The sequence below is a fragment of the Gymnoscopelus braueri genome (assembly GCF_963280865.1).
Source record: "Gymnoscopelus braueri genome assembly, chromosome: 9".
Taxonomy (NCBI): domain Eukaryota; kingdom Metazoa; phylum Chordata; class Actinopteri; order Myctophiformes; family Myctophidae; genus Gymnoscopelus; species Gymnoscopelus braueri.
In genome coordinates, this window is record NC_137610.1 from 7,405,185 (window position 1) to 7,419,974 (window position 14,790).

The 14,790-nt window shown below is 40.0% G+C and overlaps 1 protein-coding gene across 1 annotated transcript in view; it reads right to left on the reverse strand.

Annotated features, from left to right (window-relative positions):
• Window positions 1-10,161: 10,161 nt before the first annotated feature.
• The window catches only part of LOC308091235 (EF-hand calcium-binding domain-containing protein 4B-like), a 34,026-nt gene continuing 29,397 nt past the window's right edge, over window positions 10,162-14,790 (reverse strand). The window contains 5 exon segments of the mRNA XM_080436687.1: window positions 10,162-10,723; window positions 11,279-11,355; window positions 11,868-11,969; window positions 12,530-12,644; window positions 13,454-13,535. Coding sequence (XP_080292813.1) covers window positions 10,636-10,723; window positions 11,279-11,355; window positions 11,868-11,969; window positions 12,530-12,644; window positions 13,454-13,535 — 464 coding nt within the window. The 3' untranslated portion in view covers window positions 10,162-10,635.

A 14,790-nucleotide genomic window follows, 5' to 3' on the forward strand; every position in this document is an offset into this window, starting at 1 on the left:
GGCCCCAGGTAAGGGGGGCCTAAAAAAACAACAACATATTTTTTAAAGGGAAAAAATCATAGGGGGCCCACAGTGAATCTTTGTCCCCAGGGCCCAGAATTTGGTGCTACGCCCCTGATGCTTCTTAAGGGACTTCAGGGCTTGATAATACTGCTTGAGGCACATACAGTATTTCTGTAGGCTTTCACTTATTTGGTGAGAGGAGAGAACTGTGTGAGGACTGATCAGGCCAGGAGGAGAGTTGTGGTTGATTGGTGAGCAGATAAAATAAATTGTCAACTTTATACTTTTTTTGTATATTATACTGTATATGTCAGATTCATGGCTTCTGCATCATAATCTGAATGGTGACATCAACAAGCCGCTGATTAGACTCTGAGTGATTGTTTATCAATTAATTAAGTGTGGAAGCTGTGCACGCCCCTGGTGCTAAGCCACTGACCTAGTTGAGGCTATTTAACTGCTTCTTAAAAGCTGTAGAACATTTTAAAATATAGTATTACCCACCTATTATGAGAGAAAAATAATTACGTATACTTAACTTGGTTTCCTTTTAAAGATGATTTATTATCAATATCATCAATGCGATTATTTCTCTAATTGTTTGTTTTCAAATTCACCTTTTCTTCAATAAAGCCCTGCCAACTACATGAATACAACACAACACATGTATTTAGGTTGATATTAATTCAGTTCCTACATTGACACAATAGGTCATGAAAAAAGTCAAACTATACTGTTCCATTAAAAAAAAGAAGTCATGCAACACTTTAGTTTAAAAATGCCATACAGTACTGTTGGAAAAATAATGCTATATGTAACGGCGAGACCCTCTGTCCCCATTCAGGGATCTGTATGTCCATGCCCTCAATTACTCAGGTGTGAGTATTCACAGATTAGCCCCTCCCCTATAAAGCCTGGTGCCCATTCCATTCCTATAGTGGCCTAACTGGCCTTTCCATGTACAGTAGGTACTGGCTTGTCTGTGCAAGGTAGCAAACTGCTTGTTGTTTTTGCTTGAGCACTTATTGAGTTTAGGCCATTGTATTTATTTTAGACTGTCACTAGAAGGTCTAGCCCCTTTCGGGACCCTGTTTACCTTTTTTATATTTGGGAAGGCGGTATCCAGGGTCCCTTGTCGCTCAAAACACACTCTCTCGTACCGGCGAGAGGGGGTGTCCCTTTTGAACGACAAGGGACCCTGGATACCGCCTTCCCAAATATAAAAAAGGTAAACAGGGTCCCGAAAGGGGCTATAGAAGGTCCTACTGTATGTTTTTCAGGCATCCCCTCTCTATGCATCAGTATTGATGACCAAATGCCAAGAGGCTGGTTGTAAGGCCATGCAGCCATAGAGCCAAACCGAGTAACCTGAGGCATGTTCAGAAATGTTGCCTTTGTAAATCTGTACCCTTCATATTGTGGTTCTAACTGTGTCCACTCTCGCCATTGTTGAATGCATCACACTCCTCGACTGTGGAGGTAATATGGTATTCTGTATTCTGATTATGTTTTTGGATGTATGATTATAGTACACTGTGGGGGGCTAACTGTTTTGTTTTATAGGCGTAGATCCATTTAGACCCTTGTTATTATTTTGTGTTGCATTTAGTGTCATTGTGATAACTCAACTGCCACTAGTCTTTAATTGTTGTTTCTTGTGTGAACCAGATCGGGTTGGAGGCGACTGTGGGGGAGGACAGTCTGGAGGGCTCTTGGGCCTCTTCTATCCAGTGGCGTGTTCTACCGTGTTATATTATATTAAAGCTACTAACCATTTCATCCATTGACTGCGCGTAACCACGACCACACGCAGGGAATGATTATCGTATGCCCTTCGAAAAAACCTAGAACACACCACTGCTTCTATCCACTGCATACTGTCTGTCTGTAGTGTGCACCTAACCCATCTAGTGTGTGATCTGTTAGTGTGCACCTAACCCATCTAGTGTGTGATCTGTAGTGTGCACCTAACCCATCTAGTGTGTGATCTGTTAGTGTGCACCTAACCCATCTAGTGTGTGATCTGTAGTGTGCACCTAACCCATCTAGTGTGTGATCTGTTAGTGTGCACCTAGCCCATCTAGTGTGTGATCTGTTAGTGTGCACCTAACCCATCTAGTGTGTGATCTGTTAGTGTGCACCTAACCCATCTAGTGTGTGATCTGTAGTGTGCACCTAACCCATCTAGTGTGTGATCTGTTAGTGTGCACCTAGCCCATCTAGTGTGTGATCTGTAGTGTGCACCTAACCCATCTAGTGTGTGATCTGTAGTGTGCACCTAACCCATCTAGTGTGTGATCTGTAGTGTGCACCTAGCCCATCTAGTGTGTGATCTGTAGTGTGCACCTAACCCATCTAGTGTGTGATCTGTAGTGTGCACCTAACCCATCTAGTGTGTGATCTGTAGTGTGCACCTAACCCATCTAGTGTGTGATCTGTAGTGTGCACCTAACCCATCTAGTGTGTGATCTGTAGTGTGCACCTAGCCCATCTAGTGTGTGATCTGTAGTGTGCACCTAACCCATCTAGTGTGTGATCTGTAGTGTGCACCTAACCCATCTAGTGTGTGATCTGTAGTGTGCACCTAACCCATCTAGTGTGTGATCTGTAGTGTGCACCTAACCCATCTAGTGTGTGATCTGTAGTGTGCACCTAACCCATCTAGTGTGTGATCTGTAGTGTGCATCTAACCCATCTAGTGTGTGATCTGTAGTGTGCACCTAACCCATCTAGTGTGTGATCTGTAGTGTGCACCTAACCCATCTAGTGTGTGATCTGTAGTGTGCACCTAACCCATCTAGTGTGTGTGTGTGTGTGTGTGTGTGTGTGTGTGTGTGTGATCTGTAGTGTGCACCTAACCCATCTAGTGTGTAAGCTTGTTTTGCCGTATGGTTTCACTAGCCCTTTTGTCTTTAGTGATTTGTTTGAAACCTCGCCCTACTAACCCTTCTCTCTCTCTCTTCCCCCACTACAGTCTGACTGTGTGCTGCTTTTACCGGCCTGTGCTGGCGTACAAGTGTACTGTATGTGTTGTAGTGGTTGTGGTTTTTACCTTCTTTAATCTTATTCAGATTAATAAACCACTTCTAACAGTAACTTCCATTTGGTTTGTGCCTTTGGCCGAATAGTAATGTTGTAATACAGTGTCTGGTTTAAAATAAATGCTCTTTTTGTCATCTTGAGAAGCACGTCTCTGCTCCCTTTCTTTACAAATACAAACCTGTGTTGTAATTCAGTGTGGTTGCCTTTAGCACTTTTTAATGGATTCCTTCCTTGGGTGAAACTCCCAAGGTGGTGTGTAGCCGCAAGCAACTCGGATGCTATAATGCTATCTGTCGTCAGGGTTGCAATACCAAGTTACCAACCCTTGACAGGTCATTCATCCAAACAGAAAAGTCCTATCTGATCGTATTAAACAACGTTAAACTCACCAGCATTGCAGCTATACGGAACGCTTCGGTTAGCCTTTTTGTGTCTGTCAAGTTTCCGTTTCATAAAAATCCACCATGCGTAGACATGTTGTGAGCTACTTTCCTTGAGTGCTTCCAAACTCGATCACAAAAATATATTTTAAAAATAAATCGCCTGCACGGAATCTATTGACAAAGTACTATAACATATCTACGGTGGAGTTTAATAAAACAAACTTGGCAGATAACCCAAGCTTTCCATACAGCTGCAATTAATGTTGGTGCCTTTAGTTTAATACAATCAGATGGGACTTTTCGGTTTCAATAAATGGGCTGTCGAGGGTTGGTATTGCAACTCTGGTGCCAGAGAGATAACATAACATCTGAGTTTCTTGCGGCTAGGTGGTGTAGTCGAATTTACTGAGCTGTTCATACTTAACCATGGTTACATATACAATGCCATAATACTTTGTTCTTGTTAGCCTAAATTGTTCACAGCACAGCTATTTGTTTTAGTATTTAATTTTTGATTGGTGTTTGTTGCAATAAATACATGAAATGGAAGTGGTTGGATTCCATTTAAATCATTTGTTGTCTCAGAGTCACTATGTAGAATAGCTCAAAACAGATTGCAGAAGTATGAGGCTCAGCCTATTATTGATGATTGATTTGATTGATATGCTGCACGCCATGAGTGTAAAGTGATATTTATTTTCTAAGGGAAGCTGTGGTCATAATACAGCACTGTGAGTAACTAATTGAAAACTTTAAAGCCATATGTTATTGTAACAGTCTAAAGTTAGAACAGCAAATGTACTAGAATTAACAAAGAAAAGTTTGTTTGATTAAAACTGCTATAGTTTTGATTATCGGAAACTAAGAAAGTATTCATACATACATGACAAGGGTATGAATTTTAATGACATTACTTACGCTAATACGAAGCATCTCTGTTTGCTTTCAATTAAAGTGTAAATCTGGGTGCAGACTCGGAGTAATCTTTTTCTAACAGATGGTTTTAAACAATAACCTAGATCTCAGTTATGTCATAGTGAACCCTGATCCTCAGAGGGTGTATCTAGTAGATTCGGTCATTCTGTCAGGGGTAGAGGTGTTTGCTGTGGATTTTCATCTATTGACCTGTCACCTTTCCTTTAAACCTTAAATATAACCTCAAAAATCTATTTGGTGTGAAAAGCCTGGTGGCTTAAGAGAAAAGCAGAGGCTTCATGTGGCGAGGGTTGGGGGTTTGAATCTTGCTCATGGCAAATCTTAATTTTCTGTGTTTTTAAGGCGAGGCAGCTCACCTCCCCTCCTCACGCTCTCTTTTGGCTCCTGTAGGAGAGGGAGGAACATGGAGGGAGCCCACCTCCAGGGGGAGGCGCCTGAGAAATTTACATATTAAGCAAAGTGTTTTTTTAAATATTTATTTGTCTATTTTACATTTTTATTATTGAATTGTTACTTTTTTTAAGCATTTTTCACATTTGTTTGATTTTATCAAGGCTTTTTGTATTGTGCTTTTTTTCCCCCATCACCAGTTTATTGAGGCATTTCACTTTTGTACTTTGAGTTAATTGTTGCTTTTTAGTATTGAGTGAGCTTTGAACCAGGAACCTTTTAATTGTGAGCCTACGATTTATCTTTTGAGCCATGCTGGCATGGACAGTACAATTGGGAACGTTATAGATATCCCACACTTTAGAATTTAGATGAACAGTGAAAATGTTCTCTAGGAGGTTTGAACTTCCAATCCATGGCTTACAAATCCAGGATTGATCTCTTCAGCTACACAGACATGGATGATTCCAAGGAAAACGTAATCCTTGACCCCGGGGGCCGTTAAATTATCAATTTCTAGTCAATGGAGAAATTATTTTTGATTTCTTGTCCACTTTTGGAGTTACATCATGATGGCAAGGTAACTACACAACCCAAACCTCCTATACCAAAGTGGTCTTGCCCTTTAAGCAGTAAATCTGATCACAAACCAATGAGTTTCCCCACACTTATTCAATTCTTATGCAAAAATCAAAGATCTACAAGCCCGGAAAAAAAAAGAGAGACATGACGCTTTATTAGCAAGACAGTCTTTTATTATATTATTCCTCATTTTGCTGGTTTCCCCTGAAACCCCTTTACTGTTACAGAGCAGAACTGCGTTAAAATCCCTGCTAATGATGTGGCCATAGCTGAATGGTTAGAGAGCCTATCTAGCAAGGCGTACAACACAGGTTCGATCCCTGGCCTCAGCAATGTGTCAAAGTGTGTCCCTGAACAACACAATTGTAAGAATAATTCACCCTATAAATACTTATTTTCTATCATTTACACACTCCATGAAGCCTTGAATTCATGGATATTTTTTTTGTTTTTGACACATTCCTGAGCACAGACTCAGACATATTGGTTGGATGCATGGCGCATATAATAGGCTATCGCATTGTAGATTAGTAGGCGATAATTCCAATATTCACTATACACTCCTCATGTTTAAGCCTAACTGAATTAAATATTTATGGACTTGTATATAAATTGAATATATTTTTGGACGACTTGTGCATTTAATTTGTCGGCAATACTTTGCCACGCTTTCTCCCTGGATCCATTTTTTATCCAGTGTTTCCTTTCTTGCTTATTATACATTTTACTTCCTCGTATGATTTCGGGGAGACATCAAATTTATCTTTTGGGTCTTGAGTCAAGACCCCAGCTCCCGGGGAGACATCAAATTTCTCTTTTGGGTCTTGAGTCTTGGGACTCAAGACCCAAAAGAGAAATTTGATGTCTCCCCGGGAGCCGGGACCCAAGCCTCAAGACTCTTCAGCTAAAAAGTTTGTGAACCACTGCCATTTAGAACAGTGGTTTTCAACCTTTTTCATGCCAAGGACCCCTAAATTGATATACATTTGGCCACGGACCCCCATCTGAAAAGGTTTTGTGCCAGGGACCCCCAGAAGCTAAGATTTGAGTAAAAAAAAATTAAGACAAGATATGCACACATTTTCAAGATTTTTCAAAAATAGCAGATCTACAAGCTCATAGCGCGGCACTCGGTGCCGCGCTATGAGCTTGTAGATCTGCTATTTTTGAATAGCCAAAGCTAAGTGGTTAAAAATGATTGTGACGCTATCAGTGGCGTACCCACCGTAGAGGCAGGAACTAAAATCTCGCCTCCCCTAGATAATTAAGTAAAAGACTGACTGAAAAACAAGCAGTGAAAACAATCAAAACAGAATAGTGGCCGTCGGACCATTAGCCCGCTCCTCGTCCATTCACACTGGTAGGCAGCTAATCACCACCGTATCCATTCAGCAGAGCGACCCTCGCCTATATAGTGATGCAAATGTATGTTTGGGCTCCATGATTGGTCAAGTTCAAGGATTCTTATAGGAATATTTGAAGCCTGGCTTTACCATCCTGGCTCGACACAGCCTGGCTTGACATGGTCTAGCTCGACAAAGTCGCTCCTTTTCAGCCTGGCTTGGTGTTCATGGAACGGAATAAACCAGGCTGTACGGACCAGACTTTGTCAAACCTGGATTTTACTTAAATCCAGGCTTATTTAATTCTCCTTTCGTGTAATAGGCCCCTGGGCGCTTGTTTCCCCTAAATCTGACACACTGACTACCTGCATTACACCTGCAGCCTACTAGGGAGGAAGTGAACAGATATTGAATGAAGCAGCAGAAAAGGTCAATGGAGAAGGGCCAAGAATAAGGTGAAGACTGGCCCTGGAAGAATAGGCAGCCGTACCTTTTATCTAAAAGAAATACTTTAACCAAACACACCTGTCCAGTGGTCAACTGTGGTCAGGTTTTTGACAATGTGCATCTCCTCATGGGTCACATGAAAAGGTTAGATCACGGCCCTTGTGATGAATATGATCCAACGATCCACATTAAAGGAAGTCCCTCAGTAGATGTTAAGTTAATCATATTTAGATAAATATACTACACCTTCTGTTACCTATTTCAACCCTAGTCTAGCGCTGTTAAATTGTGCTCTTAATGTTGTTATTCTTACATTATATTCATGACATATTGCTAATGTGAACACCGTTTCTTATATAAATTTAAATGTGGTTGATGTAAAAACAGAAAAGGGCCACTGACCAAGCAGCATCACGTCTACCTTGGTGAGGTGACAACACAGGCCAGGATAAGGCCATGGATACATATTAGACGCAATCGGGCATAAATTGTATCTGCATATTTTAATGTTTTATATTTTTTCTGAGGGTTCTCGCCTTTCATATCACATTCTGACTAATCTCTCAAGACAGATTCAGATTTCTTTTGGGTTCCCAGATCGCATTCTGCCAAACCTTGATTGCCATAAACTAACTGGTTGACCAACATAGCTAAATCATGAATAAACAGTCCCATAATGATGTAACGTCGTGCCAACATTAACCACTGAATGAAGAGTAATGTTCAAAACGAATGTTCAAACATATCCACTAGGGGGTGCCGTGTAGCTTATTTGTATTTATTTTTAATAGTATAAGAAAGCAACAGTCAATCCCAAACATGTATTATCATTCACAGACCATTAAAGGTGTTTTATTTACAGTTTCTCTTTCCCTCATTGAGACACACACTTAACGCGTCTCAGATGGGTGGGCCGCGTGCATTTTCAGAGCAGGTTTATTTTAATGATTGATCAATCAATACAAATAATGTTGTATATTTTAAGTTTTTAATGGTATCACTAAGAAAACAACATTTTCAAGGTTAAAAGTTTTTCAACATTACGGTTATATTATCAATACAATTTTAGTGTTTTGCCAATTATTTGGGGGCCCACTTGTAATATTCCTCACAGGAACCACTGCTGTAAGCTCTTAAGTGTTTTAACAAGCAGAACAATCATAATGCGTTCAGTGTCATGAACTTGTTTGAATCGAGGCACATTGAGGTGATCTAAAATAAATAACATGAACATTATATACATACATACAACACAGTGGAACTTCTTATGGTCTGATAAGACAGTGGTTCTCAAACATTTTCATGTCGAGGACCCCCAAATTGATATGTATTTGGCGGCGGAACCCCATCTGAAAAGAGTTTGTGCCAGGGACCACCAGAACAGAATAAATCTAAATTATTCAAAAATTTCTTTTTAAAAATAGCCGATCTACAAGCTCACAACACCCCACATCCTGGCACATTGTGAGCTTGTACATGTTCAAAATAGGGTTAAAGTGGTTAAACTGATTGTGATGCTATTTGAACTCATTTTTGCTGGGGACCCCCTGGAACCCCTTCATGGACCCCTGGGGGGGTCCCCGGGCCCCACTTTGAGAACCACTGCGTTAAAACTACAACTGTAGTACAATAACAACAAACCTATTGAACACCCATTTAGCCACAACATTTAAATAGATCACAATACAATATATACTTAGGGTTGTTTTTGTAAGAAATGTACACATAACACTGGATGAGTATATACAGTAAAAAGGTAAAATCCCACAGATTTTGGAGACAACTACAAAAGAACTAGTATGATCTCTATAATGTACCATTAAAGGAGCACTTCACCCATTTTGTACCTCTTCATACAATTGCTCATTATAGGATGGTAAGATGGCACCGTTTCTGTCTGCTCACTGCGTGTCTCAAAGTAGGGCTACCAGTGACATCATCGGTAGGCAGGTTTGGACATTTTAAACAAGATTTATATTTTGTATTAATGCAAGAACATTGGCTTCAATTTAGTCCTTTCCAGGAAGAGAAAGGCTGTAGTTTCTATTACTTTGGAATCCTGAAGGTTTATGAACTGTCCATATCCCAACAATGAGACACATACTGAGTAGACAGAAATGGTACCATCTTATAATGAGCATTAGCGAGCACCAATTGTATGAAGATATGGTTGAAAATGGGTGAAGTGCTCCTTTAAGCGAAGCTGCCATTTCAATTACTTCATAGTTATTATGAGTAGAAGTTAATCATTCATAAGACAACATTAAAACATGAGATCCACTTTAAATTTTAGGAACTGGTATATTTTGCATCTTGTGAAAATTTGATTTAATGCTTAATGAATAGATATGGAAATTCTTGGCTATACTGTATATTTTGTTTAACGTGAATAATCTAAAGTTCATAAAGTCAATCACTCCATTATATTATTATTATTATATTTCTTTGCTACTATAGCCTAGTGTAATAAGAACATCAGTGTTATCAGATCAACTGACTGAACTGGCTCAGAGAACATTGATACAAATCACATCTAATCAGTTCTGACCGCTGACCAGATGAATGGTTAACATTATGGATTGATGAGTATGACCTCCACACTGACGTAAAGTACGTTAATTACGAAATGGTGCATTGAACTACCATGAAGAGAGATGTACAGAAGACTAGTCCTACTCTATGTTTTGTTTGTTTGTTTCCTATTAATGTGTAAATTGGGAAATGAGGTGTTGATCGAACAGCTACGGAATCAGGCACACGCACAGGTGCGAAAACATAATCCACGTCCCCGGATATTCTGTCCTATAAGAACAGGGGCCAGTTGCACCACCTCACACTAAGTTCAAACGTAGCCTAGTTATAGCTTCAATGGCTTTTAAAAAGCCATTTAACCCATTTAGCCGGGAAAGTATCTGTGTCATTATAGATTTCTTTGGCTATTAAAAAATAGCAGGTCTACAAGCTCATAGCGCGGCACTCGGTGCAGCGCTATGAGCTTGTAGATCTGCTATTTTTTTTATATGGTGGTGGTGCAACTGGCCCACTGATGTATAGCAAACTCTACTGGTAGAAACTGGTATTGCGGTATGGGTATAGATATGAATATCTGTCGATATGACCATGGAAATATCCCGTTATGACAGTGGATCTCAAACACTTTCATGTAAAGGACCCCCATATCGATATGTATTTGGCCACGGCCCCCCCCATCTGAAAAGAGTTTGTACCAGGGACCCCCTATAACAGAAGATTTGTCAACATTATTTGAAATGACTCAATCTGAAAGCTCACCACCACGCGTTGTGAGCTTGCCGATTGGCTATTTTCGAAAAAACTGAAAAATAAAATAGGTTTTAAGTGTTTAAACTGTTCCATATTTTGGCTGGGGACCCCCATCGGAACCCACTCAAAGACCCCTGTGGGTCCCCGAACCCAACTTTGAGAACGCACTGCGTTAATGGATATCTGCCAAAATGTCAATATGGTGTCAGCATCCCTATTGGTCTGTGTTAACAGCAAGATCTCTTCTTCTGTGAGGGCGTGTCGACCAGCTGGACTGTCTTCTCCTTCTCTCTGTCCTCCTGCTCTTTGAGGATTCTAGAAAAAACACCACCGCAAGAGTCCAACCTGTCACATCAGTCATCTTGAAAAGAGGACTTCATTTTCAATCTCATCTTTATATAATTGGTCCTCACTAATATTCACTAGGTAAAAGAATTCTGAGTACATCTGTTACTTTGTGTTTTATAGAAGCAGATAATGAATCCATAATGAAATATCGACCAAATTTTGTTCTTAAGAAATATAGGCCCCCGAGAAGCATCTTCTTCGACAGGTCAACTAAAGATTACAGTTAATACCCAGAAGAAAATTGTTGATGCTGCATTCATCAGTTAGGCCCCTAATCTGTGGAACAAATTACCTCAAGAAATTAGGGTGGCGAGCACAGTCAACATCTCCCAGTCAACTGAAAACCCACCTTTTTAACTTATAACATTTCTATGTATGAAAAGCGCTATATAAATAAAGCTCATTATCATTAGTTATCACCCAGGAGACAGTTCTCATATAATATGTAGTTCGTATTATGTGGTCGTCATTTTGCATCAACATTGCCAACGAGGGCCGTAGTGTACAAGAATTGTATCTTACCTGGCTAAATGTGCCATGGCTTCCACCACGTTATATCCAGAACAAGCACTGCACTCATAGAAAATCAACTGGCATTCCTGGAAGAAAAAAAAAGTTAATCATCATAATGATAATAACGATAATCAAAATCATAGAAAGAAGACTGAAACACAGATAAATATCTGTCAAAGACAAAGTAAAGATGAATGATACACGGGTGTGTGACTGTTGTGTAGATCAAGGATTCCCAGGATTTCCAGGCCGCGGCTCCCCAAAAATTAAATCATATTTGAACTGGGGACCGACCACAACCACAACCACTCGCACTGCGAGGCATTGTGAGCTTGTAGATCGACTATTTTCACAATGTTTGCCTTATTCTTACCTAATATTTGACAATTTGGCATTAAAAAGGTCTTAAAAGTCCTTAAATTATCACTTGTGCAGATACCCTGTATGCACTTATGCACTACTGTATGTTGGTTTGTTTACTGTTGTTAATGTTGCACATTAAGCTAATCATCTGGAAACCCCCCAAAATAATTTGTGGACCCCCCCAGACTAGACGACACACAGTAAGTACAGTAGGTAGTCACACATAGACACTGACCTTGGCTAGTTGTTCAGCCACTCCACCCTGGATCAGCCGGTCACTCTCCATGTCCGTTTTATTCCCCAAAAGCATGATGGTTATGTCCTCACCTGCACTGTCCTATAGACACAAGACAGGAAAGAGGGAGAGAGAGAGAAAAAAAGAAAGAAAGGTTGTTTTAGAATACAAGGATGAGTTTTGGGGGGAAATTGCTCTATTAACCCCTTGAGCCCTAGCATCCTTATTCTGAGGTGAACATTCGTCAGCTATTTTCGGCGAGATTTGGTGTAGAGGTCCGTTTTACTAATATAATAGAGCAGTAGTTCTAAAACTTTGTTTGTGCCAAGGACCCCCAAATTGATATGTGGCCGAGGACCCCCATCTGAAAATGTTTTGTGCCAGGAACCCCCAGAAGAGAAGATTTGTGTTAAAACATTCAAGAAGTTTTCAAACAGCTTGTATATCTGCTATTTTTGAATAGCCAACGTTTAAAATATGGCTGATGGGGTTAAAATGATTGTGACCCCCCCCCCACAACCCCTGGGGGTCCCCAACCCCACTTTGAGAACCACTGGTATAGAGTGGTCTAAGTGGTTAAAATGTCAATATCTTGTGTGACAGACTGTGTAATACTAATGGACGGACACGCATTGAATTCAATGGAAAAGCGTCTCTCTCACCTGCACACTGGTCAACCACTGTCTGACAGACGTGAAGCTCAGCTCACACGTGATGTCATACATCACCACCACGCCGTCAGCCTTGCGGAAGAACTGCTTGGTGATGCTACGATACCTGAACACGAAGGAGAAGGTACTGTAGGCAGGGCTGTCACCATCCAGACAGTATAGTTACAGATCCTCAGTGTTCACTCTGAGAGTGTGGAATCCAAATAATAATGATCGGTGGTGGAAAGAGTACTCACATTTTGTACTCGAGTAAAAGTATCAATAGCGCAATGTAGAAATACTCTGTTACAAGTAAAAGTCTGGAATTCAAAATGTACTTGAGTAAAAGTACAAAAGTAGAAAGTACTCATTATGCAGAATGTACCATTTCAAAAGTTTTCAAGTGTATGAAAATCTTATAAATAGCAGATCTACAAGCTCACAATGCGTCGCGATGCGACGCATTGTGAGCTTGTAGATCGGCTATTTTCAAATGGCCGAAATGTATATAGGGCTCAAGTGGGTAATGTATGTATAGTACAACAAATAATTGTAGTGGAGTAAAAGTACAATATTTGCCTCTGAGATGTACAGCAGTGGAGTAGAAGTAAAAGTACTGAAAATTGGAAATACTCCAGTAAAGTAAAAATGCCTCAAAATTGGACTTAAGTACAGTAAATGTACTTAGTTACTTTACACCACTGATAATAATAATGACAATAATAATAATAGTTTTTAGGGATAGGGATATTCAATTAAATTACGGATAACATGAAGTCTTTGCTGAGAACGTGTATGGATAGATGTAATGTGTTGATCAAAACGGAGTCTATAAATGGACCGATGAACGGATAGTTGCAGACCAGTTAGGGTCCATTTGGACCCCTTGTGGTCCCCGGACCTGATGTTGAGAACCAGTGTGTGTTAGTGTCTCACCTCTCCTGTCCTGCTGTGTCCCATATCTGCAGCGCCACCTTGTTGTTGTCCACGGTTATTGTCTTCACACTGTAGTCTATGCCTGGTCAAATAGAAAACACATTCTATTTACAATTTTTTTTGAAAAAAGTCATTCTACAAGCTCACAACGTGTCGTGCGTTGTGAGCTTGTAGAATGACTTTTTTGTATATGTATATATATAGGGTTAAAGTAATTTAGTTAAACGGATTTTGAGGCTATAATATGCTGATTGCATAAGACCACAGGATGATTATAGTAAATGAGACGGACTGCTTCAGTTCAGACAGCTTTGGATTACGTCACTGTCGGGTGGAAAACTTGTATGTCCAAAACTGTTCCTTTTTTATTATCAATTTAAAAAAATTGTCATGTAAAAATAGAAGTAGCGATGCGACACGTTGCGAACTTGAGCTGATTCAGCGCTGACGCCGTTTCTCGGCCGTTGGGGTGAGATTAGCTTTCATAAAGTCCCTGTCGGGTGGACCATGTCCAAAACTGTCACTTTTCAGGATTCAAATTCAAACGCGCCGATTCGCGCCACGTTACGAGCTTGCGGATCTGCTACTTTTGATGCTTTTGTATGATGAATACTCAAGTATTCAAAAGTTCATGCCATTACAAAATACTTAAAAAGTACAAATCACAAAGTACTTTTTCTTTTTAATATCATTAAATTGCTGTATTAACACCCCCCCAAAAAGAAAGAAAGTGCAGGGGCGTTGGTATTTAACCTCATATAAAACATTTCTCCGTGTTTTATTTTATTTTTTATTAATACTTTTTATTAATACGATTTTAGTTTGGCGCTGAGTACATCTCAATCCACGCCCGTTCATCTACATGTGACACACATATTTATAGACACATGTTTTCTTGAGACACCAGAAGGTGATCAACGTTCCCCCAAAATTCAGCTCCAACGTGGGGGAAAACTAAGACATTCTACTATGCCACTCTACTATGCCACCATAATGTGGAATGAACTATCAAAAACCCATTAAAGATCTGGACTCCCTAACCAAACTCTAAACTAAACTAAAAGAATGGCCGACCTAAAAATACAAGTGAGCATAGTTTAACCCACATCCTCTGCGGGGGCATCCTCAGCCCTCCCCCCTTCTCCGTAAATATACCTTATGATGATACTGAGTTTTCTTCCAATATGTATTGTATTGTATTATATGCGTTACTGATGAATTGAGTACAATGGACCACAATGGAAACAAGCCCCCTGGGGCTTTTTGTGTTAACCTAGCATAATCTTTGACTGTACTACTGTATCTGCACTGTTAACAAACGTGTTAATAAAGTATTC